General features: G+C 40.8%; 1 protein-coding gene across 4 annotated transcripts in view; it reads left to right on the top strand.

Moving 5' to 3' along the window:
• The window catches only part of LOC145353989 (nuclear receptor coactivator 5-like), a 47,474-nt gene extending 40,435 nt beyond the window's left edge, over positions 1-7,039 (top strand). For all 4 annotated transcript variants that reach the window (XM_080205052.1, XM_080205055.1, XM_080205054.1 and 1 more), the window contains 3 exons: positions 1,692-2,006; positions 2,771-3,265; positions 6,104-7,039. In XM_080205052.1, coding sequence (XP_080061178.1) covers positions 1,692-2,006; positions 2,771-3,265; positions 6,104-6,690 — 1,397 coding nt within the window. In that variant the 3' untranslated portion in view covers positions 6,691-7,039. The remainder of the gene's footprint in view (positions 1-1,691; positions 2,007-2,770; positions 3,266-6,103) is intronic.
• Positions 7,040-20,274: the final 13,235 nt, after the last annotated feature.

Here is a 20,274-nt window from a genome sequence, read left to right as displayed (position 1 = left end):
TTGTTTTAGGCCTCATGGTTTGGCAATGATTTCATCATACTAGCCCTGGTGACTACAGTGCTCAAGCCTAATTGTCTGTGCACCAGAGTCTAGTACAGCCGACAGTTGGAATTGAGTTGGATGTGTGAAGATTTTCTAGATTAGCCAAGAGCTGCACTTCTCTTTGGTGAGCTGCTTTTAGGGCTGAGACATTGATTGTCACCTTTGATTTTTGGCCCTTGCAATGCTTTGGTGCTAGCTGGATGTTCTTCAGTACCAGACAAGTTTATAATCTGTCCACATCAAGTCTTTTATATGAATTTACTGATACAGAAATCACTTTGTCATTGTTCAGGTCACAATTCTTAATTCAGGAGCTACCAATGAATTGATCTGTTGTTTTGTATTTGTATGTGGCAGAAGAGAGTATGTATAATGAGGCCATGCTATGTGCCCGTTGTCAGCGGGGGAAGCCATTTGTATTGACTTTCCCACATCGTCCTTTCCAGTGGCTCTGCCCTCGGCAACTGAGTTATAGCCAGCCCTGACTTTATAAAGTTGCCCAGAAGGATGGTCTTTTGGGATGGCAGCGAAGACTTCAGGGTCAGAATAGAACTCGTCTTTAACTTAATCAGATTCAACGTTCAGGGTGTTAACTGAGCTGTAGGTGAAGTGCCATGAGTCTTTCTTTGATACAACTGGGAGGTTCTGGCAGTGCACCCAAGATCCTATTCCAGGTGGCAGTAGCAACTTTGTGGACTTCAGGGTTACTGTTGGCCTTTCCAGCTGGAAGTATTTATTCCTTCAGTTGCCCCTATCCAAGAAGATAGGTCTCACTTGAAGATGGCAGTGTCAATTTGGAGTTCTAGTATGCCACTGTTGCTGGATTCAGTTGGTAATTAGTTGACCACAAGGTTTTGTACCTTGCAAAAAAATTAGGGCTTGAGTGCATAATCCTGACATTACAAAATTGCATTGAACAAAGTCTCATAATTTAAGGTCATAATTTTGGATGATGCCCTTCAATGCTTTCTAAGCTTTCATGTTTCTTGAAGATGCATTTATTTTTGGAATCAGATGGTCAACAGAAGAGAACCAAGATTCAATTTTGGATCTAGAGAGACAGCCTCTCCTTTGAGACCTATTGTCAATAGAAACAATATTTGGGAATATATTTATTTATATTTATTAATAAATAATGTTTATTAAATAAATATTTGGGAAACGTGCCATGTAAAACCAGACTGGAGTATTTTGTATTGTCTGCTTTTTTTTGTCTGTAGCAGCTGGCTGAAAAGTGAAAGTCATTCTTGCTCCCCATTGGCAGCAATTTCTCCTTGCGAGGTTGATGAGTGTTACACATTAAGGAACCCAAGTAACTTGAACCATTGTGTTGCAAACACTAAGAATGGCTTCCCTTGATGTCCAATGATCACCATCTGGATTAAGAATGTGGAATGTTTCAGAAATTGATTGTAATAAACTAACTAACACAAAATGGGTGTGAGTGATTGAGATGAATTTTACTAGGCACACTGCTGTTGAAATTGAAGTTTTCAGTTTACAGTATAAGCTTAGAATTACTTTTGCTCACTGCGGTATGTAGGTTGGCAAAATTAACCTTAGTACCTAATTCTGCGAGACTAAAGTCATTTTAGTTGAAGCACCATAAAGATGTCTGCATTGATTTTTTTTTTGCATTTCATATCCAGAGCATCGTAACATGCCAATGGCTGATGCAATGATCTTGGTTGCCCGTAATTATGAGCGGTACAAGACGGAAACACGTGAAAAAGAACGAGAAGAGGTTGCAAGAAAGGCAGCTAAAATGGCAGATGAAGTAATCATGCGTGAACGTGAACCTACCCAAGGGGGTCTGGAAGAACGCGGGAATCCCCCCAGCATCCAGCCACTGTTGAATCTGCTTGCTGATGGAAGATACCTTACCATCGAGGAAATTGACAAGATTATAGAATACCTGAGAGAAAAAAAGGAACGGTTTCTTCGAGGAGGAGACTCCTTGCATGGTAACATTTATAACTTGTATATGGAGATTCCATGACCGTGGCTGTTTAGATATTGATGATTTTAAAACTTACTAGACTTGCTAGTTTACTTTAGCTGTAACAGATTAGAATCACACTTAATCTAATCAGCACTCAAATGTTGCAACTCTAGGGTTAAATAAAGGGAGAATTGAAATATAGTTTGGTTACCTTTTATGATTAATGTTCCTGATTGTAAATGGTCTGCTTGTGAGATGTATCTGAATTGGCATTCAGCGAGCTATTAAATGGAATTGGATCTAATTCTCATACTTTGACCTAATCAATTAAATGTTTGTTTAGCTTGAATTTTTTTTAGATACTCTACCTACAATTTAATTCTGAATCCTAAAATTCTCTATCCAAATCACTCTTAAACTACTACAGGGAATAAAGCCATAATTGCTTTATTTAATCTTTGATTGCTTTGGTAATATTGTTGTGCACCTGTGCTGCACTCCTTTCAAGGATCAGGCTCTCGCTATCTAAGTTAATAAATATAGTGAGTAGTTTAAGACCTCGCACAAATATTAACGCTATTGATATTTCCCCCTTGTTAAGAGTATATATCCATTATCTCCACCCTCTATATTGCAACCAGAATCTTCAGTCAGACCTCTGATTCAATTATTAGCATCATCCAACCTTAGTGATTATTCATTTAATGATGGCTGTGGTCTTCACTAAATTAAGTACGGTAAATTGAGATGGTTGTGATAAAGATTTTTTAACTGTTTTTTGGACAGGATCTGTTCACAATCCAGCTACCATGCCTAGACCAAACATGGGTTCCGTAGGGATGAACCCACTCGATGCACAGTCGTCGCTACCATCTGCTCCATCTTTAAAGGGAGGACCGCAGGACACACAAGCAGCACAGCAGCAGGAGCTGCAAGCCAAGATTTTAAGCCTCTTCAACAGTGGAGCATCTGGTGCAAACACGAATACTGCAGGATCGCAGGGCCCAGCTTACGGAAGTGCGCTGAATACCCAGCCTCAAAACCGAGCTAGCCAGCTCAGTATGAGTAACTCTTCATATCTGTCTCAAGCTCAGCAGCGCATGACAGGTCCTAATTCACAACTTCCACCTTTAATGAGTCAAGCAGTTGCACCGAGAGCCACTGCCATTCGCTCACCTCTGCCTCAACCCCAAGGTCTTTATGGCCAGCAGCAACCTCGAGGTCCAACCCCTAATCAGTCAAGTGCTTTGTCTCAGGCCCAGAGATCTGGTGTTGCAACAGGTATAAACTTTGATAACCCTAGTGTGCAAAAAGCATTGGATACCCTGATTCAGAGTGGTCCATCTTTATCCCACCTAGTGAACCAAGCTTCTACCCAGGTACCACGGCCTGGGCAGCCAATGAACCAGGCTTCTATGGCATCATACCAGCGCCACTACTGAGCCTGGGTGCAAGGGGTGGGGGAGGGGTGGGGGGGATGCCCTTATGGAAAAGCAGTCATCAACCCCCTTTAAGGCTACCTGTTAAGGTTTCATAAACAAATGTAGGTTATTGAATGAGTGCCTCATTTGAAAAAAAAGTTACTGTTCAGTTCAGGTGTGTTTTAAAAAGTCAGTTGCTTTTATAGTAACCAGGTAATTGGAATCATTTTATAAAGGCGCTTATCTTGTAACTATATATAAAAACAAAGCTACATTTGTTCATGAACAAGGCTGTAATAGTAATCACCTAGTTCATGTTGACTTTGATCTTTTCAAATAAAAAAATTGAAATGTTAATCAGATGATCCTGTGTATTAAAGCATGATGCTGCAGTCTGAATCCAGTGTTTTTAATGGATATTTCTAAAAGTGTAACTAAAATCCAGAATAGCATACCTTACTAAAGTAAACAAGTTTTTATATTTTAATGTTTTTGTCACTTTTTTTCCTTTTATAACTAAATCCTAGGCTAGACAGGTTGTCATTGTCATAATGGTTCTGTAAAATTGACTTTTGTAAGTTTTATGGTTTTCTGTTACATTTGTGATCCCCTTTCCCTTGTGTACATTCTCTTCAGCTGTGAGTAAGTGCTTTACATGCTTAATTTGTAGCCAGTGCCATTTGCAGTTGTGGAATGGTGGCTGTTGTATATTTCTTGGTAGTTCAATGTTTGAGTCACTACTTCTGGTTTGTAAAGAATAAAGGTTTCTCTTCCATTTTTCCCCTTTGGTTGTGTATGTATGTACGTGTGTGTATATATGCTATGGATGGGCAGGAAGTTGCAAAAGTATTGATGACTCAAAAGGTGGGTGACGGAAATCCAATGGCGCCCTTTGGGGAATCATTCCAGTCTCACTGAAGCAAACTCCCCCCCCCCCCCCCCCCCCCCCCCCCACTGCTGAGATCTGCACAAAAAGGTTGTGTAAAGTTGAATTTCAAGAGAATTACAGTAGCAGAAATTGGTGTGGGACAGACTGGAGTTTATTTTTTTAATTCAAAGCATTTTTTTGAAAGGAGGTTTTGTTGAAATGTTTGAAATTGGCAGTGGAATTGTGAACTTTTGTTGCAATAATGTTGTGAAGATTGTTTCAAAAGGGTGTGTCTAGTTTTAGTTGTAATCAATAAAATACTTGAGGTCAGACATCAAGTTAAATTGGGGATCTAGACTGCTATTTACCTGAATCTATTTAACAAAGGAGACAAGGTTTCAGGATGAAATTAAGGTAGTTAAATTGGAAAGCCTTGAGGAGGAAGTAGCGCTTAAATGAACCTGTCATGCAATCTGTATTCCTACAAAAAATATTTTTGAAAATTCTGTACAAATAATGGAAGTGAAGTTGAGACTCAACTAATTTATCAAATATGTATGTAGTACAGCCACTGGTAAAATTATCTATGGAGTGTCTCTTCAGATTACCTGGATTAAGTTGGCTGAATCAGTATTAATTAAATGAATTCCCTGGTTGTTCTCCATTAAATGGTTTGCAGAGTACCCACCATTGTCATCAGTTCTTCCTCCCTGCAGCCCAGAGCAAGAGTTTCATGGTGCATTGAATCACAGGTGAAAGTCTACTGACCACTGAAATTTAGTGTGCAGTCATAATGACCAGAGTGGTCACAATTGTCTACTATCTGCTACGTGGTGAATATCATTAGCGTGCACAGAATATTGAGTATTGACTTGTGACCTCTTTCTCTGTTAACTGCCCATTCTTGCTTCCCCTGCCACATGTCATGGAACAAAAACAGCCAACAAATTACTGTATTCAGATTCTTGAGTAAAGTGTGACTATAGCATATGAAAAGTTCAAAGTGTTGTGGGTTTCTCCCCATTACAACTTTGGTAGAATTTATGGCGCAGGGAACAGTTGGAAATGGATTGAAGCAGCAAAAATGTTTACTTTTTAACCTTAGTTTATCAATATTAGCATAAATATGGCCAGTGATAACATTGTGTAGTCTATGCCTGGATGTACCTGTGATCTAAATGTGAATCGGTCCTTAGCTATTGAGAAAATGGCCTTGCTGTTTGCCAGGGCTGTCAGAAATAAGCATGGAGGCTTCAACTCTTTTTGGGACTGGAACTTATACCAACCTTGTTAATATGTACTTGTGCAAGACAAATGCTTATGATACAAGGTTGTCGAGTTTGATTTGTTTGGAAGCTGGAAAAATCATTTGCGCGTAAGTGCGTGTTCTGAGCTTGGAATTTGGGGAAGCGTGATGGTAGAGAGAACACACGATTCTTCGAAAAGCAAAAACAAGGCAAAGGTGGTGAAAATGTCAGTTATAGGACAGTTACAACAAACAGTATCAACTTGCCTTTGTGACCATTTTTAGGGTTGAGCAGGGAGAAATGCCTTTGAGGAAAGGGGAAGAAAGAGAAACTAAATGACATTGTTGCATTGCTACTTGTGCTGATGATCCTTGATCTAAAGAATGGTGATTACCAACTAAGCTTGCTTGTTCATGAGATTTGTTATTAGAAAACCAGTCAGGTGTAATGACCAATATCTTGCAAGTGATGACCAAAAACAATAATCCCTACTTCAGCCCCTTGTATCCCTTTTCTAGTAAAGCAGTGAGGCAATACATCCGTTTATTCCTTATGGCTCAACAGGGTATTATTTATGTTTCAGACACCCAGAATACTGTGTGGATAGCAGGACATGTGATCATCAGCCAGGCACGTGACAGAGCAGCCACCAAACCGTACGGGATCAATCTTGGCCTTGATAAACGTGGTTTTTCAGTTCATTGGCTGAGCACACCTGATCTGAGATGGCACGAGCTCCATGACTTATTAAGGCGTCACCTGGCACAACACCAGCCCCCAAAGTACCTGCTCATTCATTTGGGAGACAATGACATAGGTTACATCCTGGCTAGTGACATAATATATACGGCAAAAGAAGTGTTGGGAGCACTGGAAACCCTATTACCAAAGACTACATTGATTTTTTCAGAGTTGCTCCCACGTCCTCATTGGACTTTTCAGCCTAGTGCTCAACTTGAGAATGACAGGAGAACTATAAATGGGGTAATAAAAAAATACATGGAGTACAAGGGCCACAGATACATAGAACACCCTTTTGACATCAGGCGTCAAGCTCTTTATGTTGGTAGAGGAGATTACTTAACTGATGTTGGTTTAGATTTATTCAATAACACTTTGATGGACAGTCTGAAATATTACTTGAGGGAAGATCTGATGTATGGCAGTTAGTTTGTTTCCCACTTGATTGGCATTCCTCTCCTGTTGCCTGATGACCTGAAACCAATAAGTGGCTACTTCACTACTGGCCTGTCTACAGTTAGGTTGGGTTTTTTTTGGTCAATGCAGGAAACATTTGCAAAACTGTCATCTTGGGCAGCTGCTGACATGTCAAACCAATAAGTAGCCAAAGTACTGTTGACTAAAAAGTTGAAATGGGGTGCTGTGTAATTGCATCCATATGTATTTTGATTTGTTAAGTTTGAGAGCACTTAACAGACTAGTCAAGGGAAATTTTTCATGTCTGTTTGAATGATTTTTGTTTGTAATAAATGCAGGCTGATTGGCCTTTCATCGTTAAGTGGTGTTGTGTTTTTTCATTTTTAAATGCAATATTATTCCAAAGCAACAGCTGTTTCAGAAGTGGGTGCCATGCCACTGTGGTGGAGTAAAACATTTTATTTCAGTGGATGCTGATTTTTTTTTTAAATTGTGTGGAAGTGGACGTTTTTATGAACTGCACTCCTGTTTTTTAAAAAATGCCTGATTATGTGAAGTGCAGAAAACCAGGATACATCACCACAAATGTGAATATTTTTGTGTCTCCTGTTTGAGCAAGGAGAGGGAGTACACACTAGAATATTTGTTATTCTGTGCAGCCATTTTCAGGTGGGTCAAGAGGAAGAAAGATGTAAAATGTAACTATAGAAAATACTAAGACAAAATTTATACTTTAGTGTAAATGAAGATGCAAATATTTTTGCACAAAACTGCACATTTAACATGTTGCAAATTGAAACTGTAAAATCTGTCTTCCATACAATACAGGTACACTTGGGAAAGAAAACCAGGCACTACAACTGTGAAAAACTTCCTTTGAAATATGGAATACAACCATTAACATCCAAGAAGTATCAGCATACATTCACATTTGCATTTGCCCAAGTCATGCAAGTCAAGTCGGAGGGCCTAATTCTGATTTCCTTTCAGGCATCGTGAAGTCATCACAGTTGCATTAAGGAAACAAAACCAAATCTTTAGGATTGTAAGACTTGCAGCTTGCCACTGCTTATATCTGAAAACAGGTCTTTGCATGACTGAGGGCAATGCAGTTTGTCTAGATCTATGTTAATCATACATCAACATAGATGACTTTAAACCTCTGGCTTGTGTGCTTACATCTCACTTTTTGCTGTGTATAGCAAAAGTAACACACTTCCTATTTGAACCACATACAAAAGTGATGGACCATCTCATTGGTCTCAGCAGGTTGAGACCAGACAAATATTTGAGTTTTCAATGAATTTAAGTTTAATCTCTAACTTTTTTAACCCGTCTGCATAAATGTGTGCTCCGTCTATTGGCTTTCATTGGGAAATTAACTAACCTGTGTAGTGAGCTATGGAATAATGACATGTATTAGTGAGTTTTGCTGGAGTAAAGTTAAAAACATAATTTTTTTTCAGGAAAGCAGTTTTATTGTCACTCATACTGAGAGTAGAAGTGCCAGATTTTCTTTTTAATCCTTTGGTTAACTTTGCAGACCTCCCAGCCTGAAAAACATACATCACACCACACTGTTGCTTCTTATTTCTTATTCTCAATCTTATGTGGCACTTTGTTGAATCCCTTTGGGAAGTCTTTAACACCAGGCACCCAATCAAATAATTCATTCAAATTTGAAAATTTGCCATGAGCAATTCTGGCCCTCAAGCCATGATATTTCCAATCAGTTTATTTTGTCTTTGATAGTGTCCGGTAACATCTTCACCACTGATGTTACATTTACAGGTTTATGGTTTTTTTATTTCCCCAGCCTCCCACCATTTCTTGAATATGCAACCTTTCAAGCTTCTGACACTGCCTGTAGCCAATGAGGATTAACAATTGTAATCCATAATCTCTGACAATGTAGGATGATTCTAGCATCTTTCAGTAATACTAATTGCTTTGATGGTGAAGGAGTGTAGCTCTTGTCCTCATTAGCATAAACTACACATCTTTGCAAAGATGCAAAATAGTCATCTCTGCCCTTAGATGAAGTTTCTCTTTGACTTGGCCCAATATTTACCTAGCTAACTGCTTATATGTTGTTTCTAAAACATTTTAAAGTTCAATTTAATGTTGACTGCTAAGTTGTGGTTGCTATGGTGTTAAGAGATTTCAGGCTTATGAATAAAAGGTATTGATGAGAAAAACTTGGATATAGCTGGTTTATGCAATAGAAAGGCTATCCTGGGGCAGAGCCCAGTTTTACATGCTTACAACACAGTTCCAGAAGTAAAAATGTCAGCAAGGACTCGCTGGTGTGATCAGTTACTTTGTTTTCATTGGTGACTCACTTCTGTCTTAAACAAACAGACACCACATAAACATCTTTTTGTTGTAGTATCACTCGTCCTCCATTCAATATTTCTTCCATCATGTCATTTTAATTAGACAATTCTCTAAAATGCTAACTTGTGTTCTCTATTTAGGTTAGCCCATTAAGTCCTCAGCACCCTCAAATGACAGTTTCTGCCTCTGTGCAGAATGCCAATTTCTCCAACTCATTTATGCAATACACACAACTGTGGTTTGATCATTTGACTTGACCTCTAGAGAATTCCAGTAAGACTCTGGTGAATGATAGCTCTGCTTTAATTTCTGTTTCAACAGTATAGTGATTCTTGCAGTAGATGATACAGGATATTGCACATGAGCACGATGGATCAAAGCCTTGAGGCACGTCACTGAGACGAGCAGTTCTCTCACCCATCACAAAACTGATAGCATTCGTAACATGGGGATTCCTTGGTTCTGAGTTAGACATTATCACCTCTGTTGCTGAGCTCAGCTTGTGCCTTTTTTCCCTCATTCCTTTCTATTCATGTCTAACTCCAGTTCCTTCACTGCTTATTGGTGAATGTTGTACCATTACTTACTGGCCTTAATAAACTTCCTAGCTACCTCCACCTTTTTCATAGTGCCCCCCCCCCCCCCCACCACCCCCATAGCTTTGATATAGCTGGGCTGCTTCAAATTTAGATAGGTTACAAACTTCTACTTCATTTTTCTATTTGCTGCAGTACTCTGAAGTTTATCAAAATTTTTTCTTCACTTTTCCTACTACTGGTTTGTCTTTCTGACTGATTACAACTTTGTCATTTGCTTGTAATTCATTGCTACAACTTTCAAGGAACTTCCTATTATAATACAAAAGGATAGGGTGGAGCTCAGTTTGATTTCTTTCAGCTCTTAATTTAATGTCTTTTAGTGACCTCTTAGGGATCTTTTGTTGCCCTCCTCCCTCAGGACTTTATTGCCTACTGAGTCTGGTATTGCCTCCTTGCTTATTACCTCTGAACTCCAGTGTTGTTTCCTGAGTTCTGGTGTTGCTTATGTATCACAGTTGCCCTGTCTTTAAATTTGGCCTCTAATCTAAATTTTTTTATTCTTTGTCCTTTGTTCCTTGTCATTTCATTAAATGTGGCACAATTTTAAACGTTAACCTCTAAATGCATTACTGCTTTAAGGCTTGAAGCTTGTTTTAAAATGCCTTCTGTATCTGCTTTTTGGGTTTTGGGGAACCTGAAGCTTCTGCATTCTTGGATTTTTTTTAGTACCTAACTTCTCTTTTTAGCTAGTGGAAGTCTTTTATTTCGATGTCTGCAGTTTCCCCAGTTTTCTGGCTGCCTGGATAGTCTGTCTTTCTCCTTGTTCTAACAGCCCACGAACATCTCTACTTTCTCAGAAGACTAAGGAAAGTTGGCAGCTTTTACAGATACAACCAGAAAGAATGCTTTCTATGGTGCATCACGGCTTGCTATGGCTCCTGCTGTGCCCAAAACTGCAAAAAACTACAAAAGATTGTGAATGTAGCCTAGTCCATCAGGCAACCTAGCCTCCCATCTATTGATTCTTGCCTCCACTTCGGCTGCCCCAGCAAAGCAGCCAGCATAATTAAAGACCCCACCATCCTGGACATACTCTTTTCCATTTTCCATTGGGAAAAAGATACAAAAGTCTGAGGTCACGTACCACTCAAACAGCTTCTTCCCTGCTGCCATCAAACTTTTGTATGGACCTACCTTACAGTAAGTTGATCTTTCTCTATACCCTAGCTATGACTGTAACACTACATTCTGTACTCCCTCATTTCCTTCTCTGTGAATGGTATGCTTTGTATAACGTGCAAAAACAACTTTTCACTGTATACGAATACATGTGACAATAATAAATCAAAATCAAATGGATCTTTCATCTAACATCAATTTCACTCGTGGCTTATTTGGCACTTTTTTAAAACTACTTTCAGACAGATGGAAGTCTTCCCAAAACTTCAGAACTTCTCTGTTGGAAGTCCCTCCAATGCAGGGGCAGCTACCTTGACCTCCTGCAGACTCTGTTCAGATTCGGAGACCTGCCTGCTTATAGCCTCCTGCGGCTTTTCTCCTCCTCCAACTTTTTTTGCTTTGAACTTAACTGCAGCCACCATCTTTTAATGAAACTTCTTCCCAGATTTCTCCTTTTTAAACCTGGGATAGTTTTTAGCTGGATTACATCTTCCTTTTTATTTCACAATATTCCTTTCCAACTTTCACTTCCCTTGTTCCTGAAGCCAATCTCGCTTCATTTTAATATTTAAAATATCTTTTCAAATCTTTTCAAATCTCTTCTACATGCCTGGTCACGCTGGGTTTGGTTTTTTTTTGACTGTCCCTGAGGGTATGGTAATAACTCTGAGTCTATCTGCCCAAGAAGTATCCCTCTTTTCCAGCATCAATTGAACTGGAAACACTCAGGCTCAATCGATTCTGCCTCATTGGGAACATGTTGTGATTGTCACAACGTAAAGAGACTTAAGACTTTGTTAGGAACAAAACGTACTTATTGATGAGAGCATGTTCGCTGATGATTGCACACTGTTCAGCACCATTCATGATGACTCATACTGAAGCAGTCTATGTGCCAATGCAACAAGATCTGGACAATTTCCAGGCTTGGGCTGACATGTGGCAGGTAACATTTGTGCCACACAAATACCAGGCAATAACCATCATCAATAAGAAACACTTTAACCACTGCCCCTTGACATTTAATGGTAATTCAATCTCCCACTGTTAACATCCTAGGGGTTACCATTGACCAGAAACTCAACTAGAGTCACCACATAAACATAGTGTCTGCAAAAGCAGATCAGAGGGTAAGAGTACTGTGGCAAGTAACTCACCTCCAATCATCTGAAGCCTATCCATCATCTACAAGACACAAGTCAGGAGTGTGATGGAATACTTCCCATTTGCCTGCATGGGTGGAGCTCCACCAACACTCAAGAAGCTTGACACTATCCAGAACAAAGCAGCCCGCTTGATTGGCATCGCATCTCCAACACCGATGCTCAGTAGCAGCAAGTATACTGTCCACATGATGCACTGCGGCACCAAAGATCCTTAGCATCTTCCAAACCCACAACCACTTCCACCTAGAAGGACAAGAGTAACAGACACATGGGAACGCCACCATCTGCAAGTTCCTCTTCAAGCCACTCACCATTCTGATTTGGAAATATATCACCATTCCTTTGCAGTGTCTGGGTCTAAGTCATGGAATTCCCTCCTTAACAGCATTATGGGTCAACCCACAGCACATAGACTGCAGTGATTCAAGAAGGCAGGTCACTATCATCTTCTCAAGGGACGGGCAATAAATGCTGGCCAGCCAGCGACACCAGTGTCCCACAAATTTTTTTTTAAATGAAGGCTGCCCCTGGGGCAAAGTTCTACATGCTTACAACATGGTTGCAGCAATTAAAATGTTCAGTTTCCATTGGCCCCTCAAGTCAGGTGACTCACTACTGCTATACTGTCTCAGAGATAGACACTACATCCACAATAACAGCTAACCTTACAACAGGAGGAAAAGAACATAAGAAATAGGAGCAGGAGTAGGCCATCTAGCCCTTCGAGCCTGCCCCGCCATTCAATAAGATCATGGCTGATCTGTTGTGGCTCAGTTCCACATTCCCGCCCTCTCCCCATAACCCTTAATCCCCTCTCTTATCAAAAACCCAATCAACCTGCATCTTAAAAATGTTTAATGAGGTAGCCTCCACCACTTCAACGGACAGAGAATTCCAGAGATTCACCACCCTTTGAGTGAAGAAGTTCCTCCTCAACTCCATTCTAAACCGCCCCCCCCCCCCACTTTATCGTAAGGCTGTGCCCCCTAGTCCTACTGTCCTTTCTGAGTGGGAAGAGTCTCTCCACCTCTATCCTATCTGTCCCATTCATCATCTTATACAGCTCAATGAGATCTCCCCTCATTCTTCTAAACTCTAACGAGTACAAGCCTAGTTTATTCAGCCTCTCCTCATAGCTCAACCCCCTCAACTCCGGCATCAGCCTAGTAAACCTCCTCTGCACTCCCTCCAAGGCCAAAATATCCTTGCGTAAGTACGGCGCCCAAAACTGCACACAGTACTCCAGCTGCGGCCTCACCAATGCCCTATACAGCCGCAGCAAGACCTCCCTACTTTTATATTCAATCCCCCTCGCTATGAAGACCAGCATCCCATTCGCCTTCCTGACCACCTGCTGTACCTGCAAGCTGGGTTTTTGCGACTCATGCACAAGGACCCCGAGGTCCCTCTGCACCGTCACCTACTGCAGTTTTTCGCCATGTAAGTAATAATCCTTCCTACCATTATTCCTACCAAAGTGGACCACCTCGCACTTGCCAACATTAAATTCCATTTGCCAGTTTCTGACCCATTCGCCCAGCCTATCTAGATCCTTCTGCAGGCTCTCCACACCCTCCGCGCAGTTTGCCGTTCCGCCAATCTTGGTGTCATCAGCAAATTTCGACACCATACACTTGGTTCCCTCCTCCAGATCATCTATATAAATGGTAAATAGCTGAGGCCCCAGCACCGACCCCCTGGGGCACTCCACTGGTCACCAACCGCCAATCCGAATAGCGCCCATTGACCCCCCCACTCTCTGCCTCCTATTTGACAACCAATCCTCTATCCACGCTAACACCCTACCCCCCAACTCCATGCCCCCTTACCTTCTGCAATAACCTCTTATGAGGCACCTTGTCAAATGCCTTCTGAAAATCAAGAAAGACCACATCCACCGGCTCGCCTCTATCCACTGCCCTAGACACATCCTCATAGAACTCCAGTAAATCTGTCAGACACGACTTCCCCTTAATGAAACCGTGCTGCGTCCGCTCTATCAAGCAATTCCTCTCAAGATGCCTCGCTATTTCCTCCTTGATGACAGATTCTAACATTTTACCTACAACAGATGATAAACTAACTGGCCTATAATTCCCTGCCTTTTGCCTGGCACCCTTCTTAAACAATGGTGTAACATTAGCCGTTTTCCAATCTTCCGGCACTTCCCCGGAATCCAGTGACGTTTGGAAAATAACCACCAAGGCATCCACTATCACCTCCGCCATTTCTTTCAGAGCCCTCGGACGCATTCCATTCGGTCCTGGGGATTTGTCCACAATCAGTCCCTCCAGTCTGTCAAGCACTGCCTCTCTAATAACAACAATGTCATTGAGACCCTCCAGTCCTACCACCTTTCCATCACTAACACCCGGCAAATTATTCACGTCCTCCTCCGTGAAGACAGAAACAAAAAAGTTATTCAGGACCTCAGCCATATCCCCATCCCCTACCACTAAGTCCCCCCTCTCATCCTCTAAGGGTCCAACGTTCACCCTAGCCAGCCTCTTCCTTTTTATATATTTATAAAAACTCTTGCTATCCTTTTTTATATTAAGCGCTAGCCCAGCTTCATAGTTTTTCCTACCCTTCTTTATCAACTTCTTTGTCAATCTTTGTTGACATTTAAACCTCTCCCAATCCTCTTCTCACCCACTACTCTTAGCTACTCTGAACGCCTCCGCTTTTAATTTAACACTTTCCTTCACCTCCTTCGTTATCCATGGCTTATTACCTCTCCTCCTACGGTCCTTTTTGACCATCGGAATAAATTTCTGCTGAGCACCAAGAAAGATCTCCTTAAAGATCCTCCGCTGCTCCTCAGCAGACCTACCTTCCAACGCACTCCCCCAGTCCACATTCACCAATTCTTCTCTCATCCTACCGTACTCCCCTCTGTTCAAACAAAGGACGCGTGTCCGGGAACCCACTTTCTCCTCCTCCATCTGCACCAGAAACTCCACCATACTATGATCATTCTCCCCAAGAGGATCCTTTACCACAAGGTCCCTAATTCTACCCACCTCATTACGTAACATTTTCAATTTGCTCTGTATTTTCCATAATCTTTCTAGTTGTTATTTGTTTTTCTTTTGCTGTTCTTTGGATACTCTTTTTTTTCTTTTTGAACTGATATGCCTAGTTGTGCCTGTATGGCCTCTTGCATGATTGTCTTCCACTGTTCCATTGCTGCTTCCCCTGTACAGTAAAAGCCTTTTTCCAATTTACATGTGCTAAGTACCATCTTAAATCACTGAAGTTACTCTTTCATTACTAACATTTTCTGGTCTCAGTCCATAATTACAATGACCATGAAATAACTTTATTTACAGTTAGCTCAATCTCCATTTTCCCAACTTTATTTTGCAGAGTCAGATCCAATATCACTTCCTGATTGGACTAACAACCAAGAAAAATATCCTATACCTACAGCAGAAATTTCTCCCTTGCCATTGGAACTATTTTATACTAACCTTTATGAGCATCGTCTCCTAATATAACCTCTGTTAATTGCTCTTGTGAAGAATCTTAGGAATATTTGCTATGTTAAAGATGCTATCTGAATACAAATTGTATTTTTCTTATATACCTTTGAAATTTGCCAACAAGTTTACTCATCTGCCTTGGAATCTTTTAATTACATTCACTGTGCTATTGAGATAATAGACAGTGTTTCTAGTTAAATCTAGTCTTGTTTAACTTAGAAAAAGTAATGTTTGATTCCAGCCGATGAAGCAACAACAATTCCTATTCTAACCAATGTTCCTCCTAATTTGATTTTGTTGTACCACATGGTTAGTTTAAGGTTGTTATGACAATGCACTTGCGTACGGTAATGTAGATCCTAACTGTAAGACATAACAGTGATTCCAGTCCTGTGAAAGGCAAAATCTATAAAGGGTCCATGATTCTGGTCCTACTGTATGAAGAAATAGTGATTCAAGTTCCACTCTGAAGGAAACCCAACCTACACATCTTTGGACTGTGGGAGGAAACCAGAGCACCTGGAGGAAACCCACGCAATGTGCAAACTCCACACAAACAGTAATCCAAGCTGGGAATTGAATCCGAATCACTGGCACCTTGAGGCAGTAGTCCTAACCACTTTGCCACTGTCCTACTGCAGTGAAGGAACAGTCATATAATTCCAAGTCAAGATATAAAGCAGTGGGAGTTTGGAGAAAGGGTACTCATAAAGCAGAGGGAGTTCATGCAGTGAATACACTAGGAGTTACAGAGGGAGAGGGAAAGAGAAAGAGACAACCAATAGAGCAGAGCGAGGAAGAGAGACTGTAAGGCAAAAAGAAGTTGAGGGAAAGAGGGACAACCCATAAAGCAGTGGAATTCAGAAGGAGAAAGAGACCATAAAGTAATGGGAGTTCAGAGAGGGAGGGCACAAATCAATGAGAGTTTGGACAGAGAGAGAGCCCATAAAGCAGTGGGTGTTTGGGGAGAAAAGGAGTCCAAAAAGCAATAGGATTCAGACAAAGAGAGCCTACAAAGCAGATACTGTTTGGAGAAAGAGAACCTATAGAGCAACTGAGAGAGAGTGAGAGAGAGAGCTGGGAGTTTACAGATTACATCTAAAAGTAACATAACAGAAGTCCCAAAAATTTATTGGTTAATAAGTATAGGCCTTTCCAGGCTCGACACAGAGGAAATGATTGATGAGTTATCGTACCATACTTTATGTAAATACTCCATATAAATATTAAGGTTTGTCAGTACAACTCGGGCATGTAAAATGTGTATCCTGCAGGATATGGGAAGTCATGCAGGCAGAAAGTGCCCTCAATGACTACATTTACAGGAAGCGTCTCCAGCTCCAGGTTGTGGAACTGAAGTGATGCTGGAGTCACTGTGGTGAATCTGCACAGCTGAGGGTTACATGGATAGCACATTTAGAGAGGTGGTCACATGGTCACACCACAGCTAAGAAATACACAGGCAGAGAGGTAGTGGGTGATCATTAGAGTATCTAAAAGAAACAGGCAGATAGTGCAGTAATCCTCACAGGCTATCTTGCTTGCTAACAATTTTTCCACTTTGGAACTGGTGAGCAAGATGGTTCCTCAGAGGACTGTAGCAAAGGCCAAGTTTGTGGCACCATGGGTGGCAGGAGAAAAAGAGGAAGAATGGGAGTATTTTTTTCAAAGTACAGGAAGTCCAGAAGGAGAAAGATCAAACTAATAAGAAAGGCATGGAGAGCTTGAAGGGAATTATAGGTAACACAAAAGGAAATCCAAAGGTGTTCAATAAGCATATAAACAATAAAAAGGTGGTACAAGAAAAGGTAGGGCTGTTTAGGGAAAGAAAAGAGGATTTGTACATGAAGGCAGGAAGAATTGGGGAGGTACTAAACAATTATTTTGCTTCTGTCTTTACAAAGGAACAGGATTCTGTCCAGGCTCAGGTTAGAGGAGGTAACTGGTACATTAGAAAAATTTACAAATGTGGAGAAGGAGAAAGGCTATCTTTACATAAATTAGATAAGGCAACAGAACTGGATGAAATGCATCCAGGCGAGAGTAGAAATTACTTGTGATAATCTGCCAGTGTTCCTTAGACACAGGGCTGTGCCAACAGACTGGAGAACTGCAAATCTAACACCCTTATTTACAAAGAGGTGCAAAGATGAAGCCAGCAACTTTCAGATCTATCAGTTTGACTTAAATATTAGGGAAACTATAATTTGAGACAAAATCAATGGTCACTTCGACAAGTGCAGGAAAATTAAGGAAAGCCAACATGGATTAATTAAGGCAAAATCAAATTTATATAACTTACTGGAGCTTTTTGAGAATATCACACAGAAGTTTGATAAGGGCTGGTGGTATGGTGTATATGGATTTTAAAAAGGCGTTTGATACAGACCACTCAACAGACCTGTGAGCAAAATTCTAGCTCATGGAATAAAAGGCACTTGGATAAGAAATTGCTGAGTGACAGGAGAGTAATGATAAATAGTTACTTTTCATGACTGGAGGAAGGTTTGTAGTGGAATTCTCCAGGTTTCAGTATTGGGACACTTGTTCTTCCTGATATATATTAATGACATGGACGGTGGTGTTCAGGGCACGATTTCAAGATTTGCAGTTGATAAGAAAATTGGAAACATTGTTAACTCTGATGAGGATGGTCTTGAACTTCAAAAGTTTATAGACATGCTGGTGCATTGGGCAGGCAACCGGCAGATGAAGTGTAGGTGATACCTTTTGACAGAAGTATACAAAATAAAGGAAAAAACTCTAAAGGAGGTCCGGAACAGATGGACCTCAGTGTACATATACATAAAGTACATTGAAAATGACTGGGCGTGTTTGTGGAGCAGTTAATAAAGCATACAGTATCTTAGACTTTATCAATACGAGCTTTAAGTACAAGAATAAGGAGGTCATGTTGAGCTTTAATGAGACACTGGTTAGACCTCGTCTGGAATACTGCAACCAGTTCTGGGCAGCCTGCTTGAGGAAGGATGTGAAGGCATTGGAGAGAGTACAGAGGAGATTCACAAGAATGATACTGGAGATAGAGATGTAGCTATGAGATAGATTGGAGAGGTTGGGCCTGTTTTCCTTGCAGAAAACAGACTGAGAGGTGACTCGATAGAGACATTCATGGTACTGAGGGATATGGACAGGGTAAAACAATGCAAAACTGTTCCCACTTGAGAGATCATCAAGAACTAGAGGGCGCAGATTCAAAATAATTGGCAAAAGGAGTAAAAGTGATGTGAGGAAAAGATTGTTCACCCAGGGGGTGGTTGGAGTCTGGAAAGAACTTCCCTAGAGGGTGCTGGAGGTAGGTTCGATCGACATATTCAAAAAGGAATTTGAATTGCTATCTGAAAAGAGAGAATGTACATGGTTAGGGGATAAGGCAGGAGAGTGGGACTAGACTAAAATGCTCTTTCAGAGAGGCAATGCAGATATGAAGGGACAAATGACTTCCTTTGGCACTGCAAAGATTCTGTGATTGTGTGTGTGGCTTGGAGGGGAACTTGCAGGTTGTGGTGTTCCCATGCCTCTGTTGTCCTGGTTTGGAATGTACTGTCAAGGGACCCTTGGTGAATTGCAGTTGTACATCTTGTAGGCGTCTTGGGGGGTAAGAGTTTAAGCTTATTTTTAATTGGCTTTATATCTCCTTTTACCACCTTTTTTTATTTATATGCTTATGGAAGACTCTGGATTTTTTTAATGTTAGTTGTCAGCCTCTTGCCATACATTTTCTTTGCTTCTCTTGTTTTTTTTCCTCAATCTTCCAGTGAACCTTCTGTACTCAGCCAAGTTCTCTGCTGTATTATCATCTTAATATCTGTCTAAGCACACTTTTTCTTCATTGTAATCGCCATCTCTTTTGTCATTGAGGGAGATTTATAGGCTATGAGCTAGAATTTTGCTCACAAGTTTCCCCATCTTTCTCCTTTGTGGAAAGATACTTCAACTTTGCCAAATTATCTCTTTTTGAAAGGCAGCCTATTCTTCTGTTAAAGTTTGTCCTGCCAACTGTCAATTCTAATTAGTCTGGTTTATATCCATTCTTGCTCCTATTGATTGTCCCCTAGTTAAGTATTCTTACTCTGGATTGTTCTTTATCTCTTTTCACAGCACCCTAAACGTTATGATACTATGATCAATCTCCCTAATCGTTCCCCTGCTGATACTTGATCCACTTAGCTCATCTCATTCTCAAGATCACCTTGCTGTGCCCCCTTCTGACTGATCTGGAAACATATTGCTGTAGAAAATTCTTTTGAACAAACTCTAGGAACTTTTCCCCTAATCTGCCCTTTACACAAACACTATCCAGTCTACATTCAGATGATTAAATTTCCCCGTTAAAGCCGCTTCATGGCATGAATGTTTCGCCCATCAGGTGCATACACTTGGTGGACTCAGCAGTGTGAAACATGTTTCTGGCCATGATTATTCCTGTAGCATAATTTTAGTTAATGACCAATTAACGGGCAGCTAGTTTGAAACACACTCTGAAAGGTTGTGTGTTGTTCAGGGTCGGAAGAGGGTGGGTGCCCTGAAAGGCGGAGCCACATCAGCTCATTGTAGAGCTCTTTCGAGGAGCTGCTGCTTGTCTTTGAACCAGGTCTCCAGTATTTCACAGCATTATACTTCCACATGTCAATCTGTGCTTGAAACTCACAACTATTATTTGTAACACTCTACATGTTTACATACATACACAGTAGCACTAATTTTAAGCTTTATTACTCTCCCCCTTTTCACTGAACCCATTTAATACATAATTATTTCCTCCTCTGGTCCTATCTCTCCCAATATTCTGTGCACCTTGAAATTCCTCTCTAGCATTACCTCATGGTTTCCATACCACTACCAAGTTATTTTAAACCCACTCTAGTA

Source organism: Carcharhinus amblyrhynchos, chromosome 16, assembly GCF_965287045.1.
Source record: "Carcharhinus amblyrhynchos chromosome 16, sCarAmb.v2.hapA, whole genome shotgun sequence".
Taxonomy (NCBI): Eukaryota; Metazoa; Chordata; class Chondrichthyes; order Carcharhiniformes; family Carcharhinidae; genus Carcharhinus; species Carcharhinus amblyrhynchos.
The sequence above is the reverse complement of the archived record's forward strand: the minus strand, read 5'-3'. Positions and strand labels throughout refer to the sequence as shown.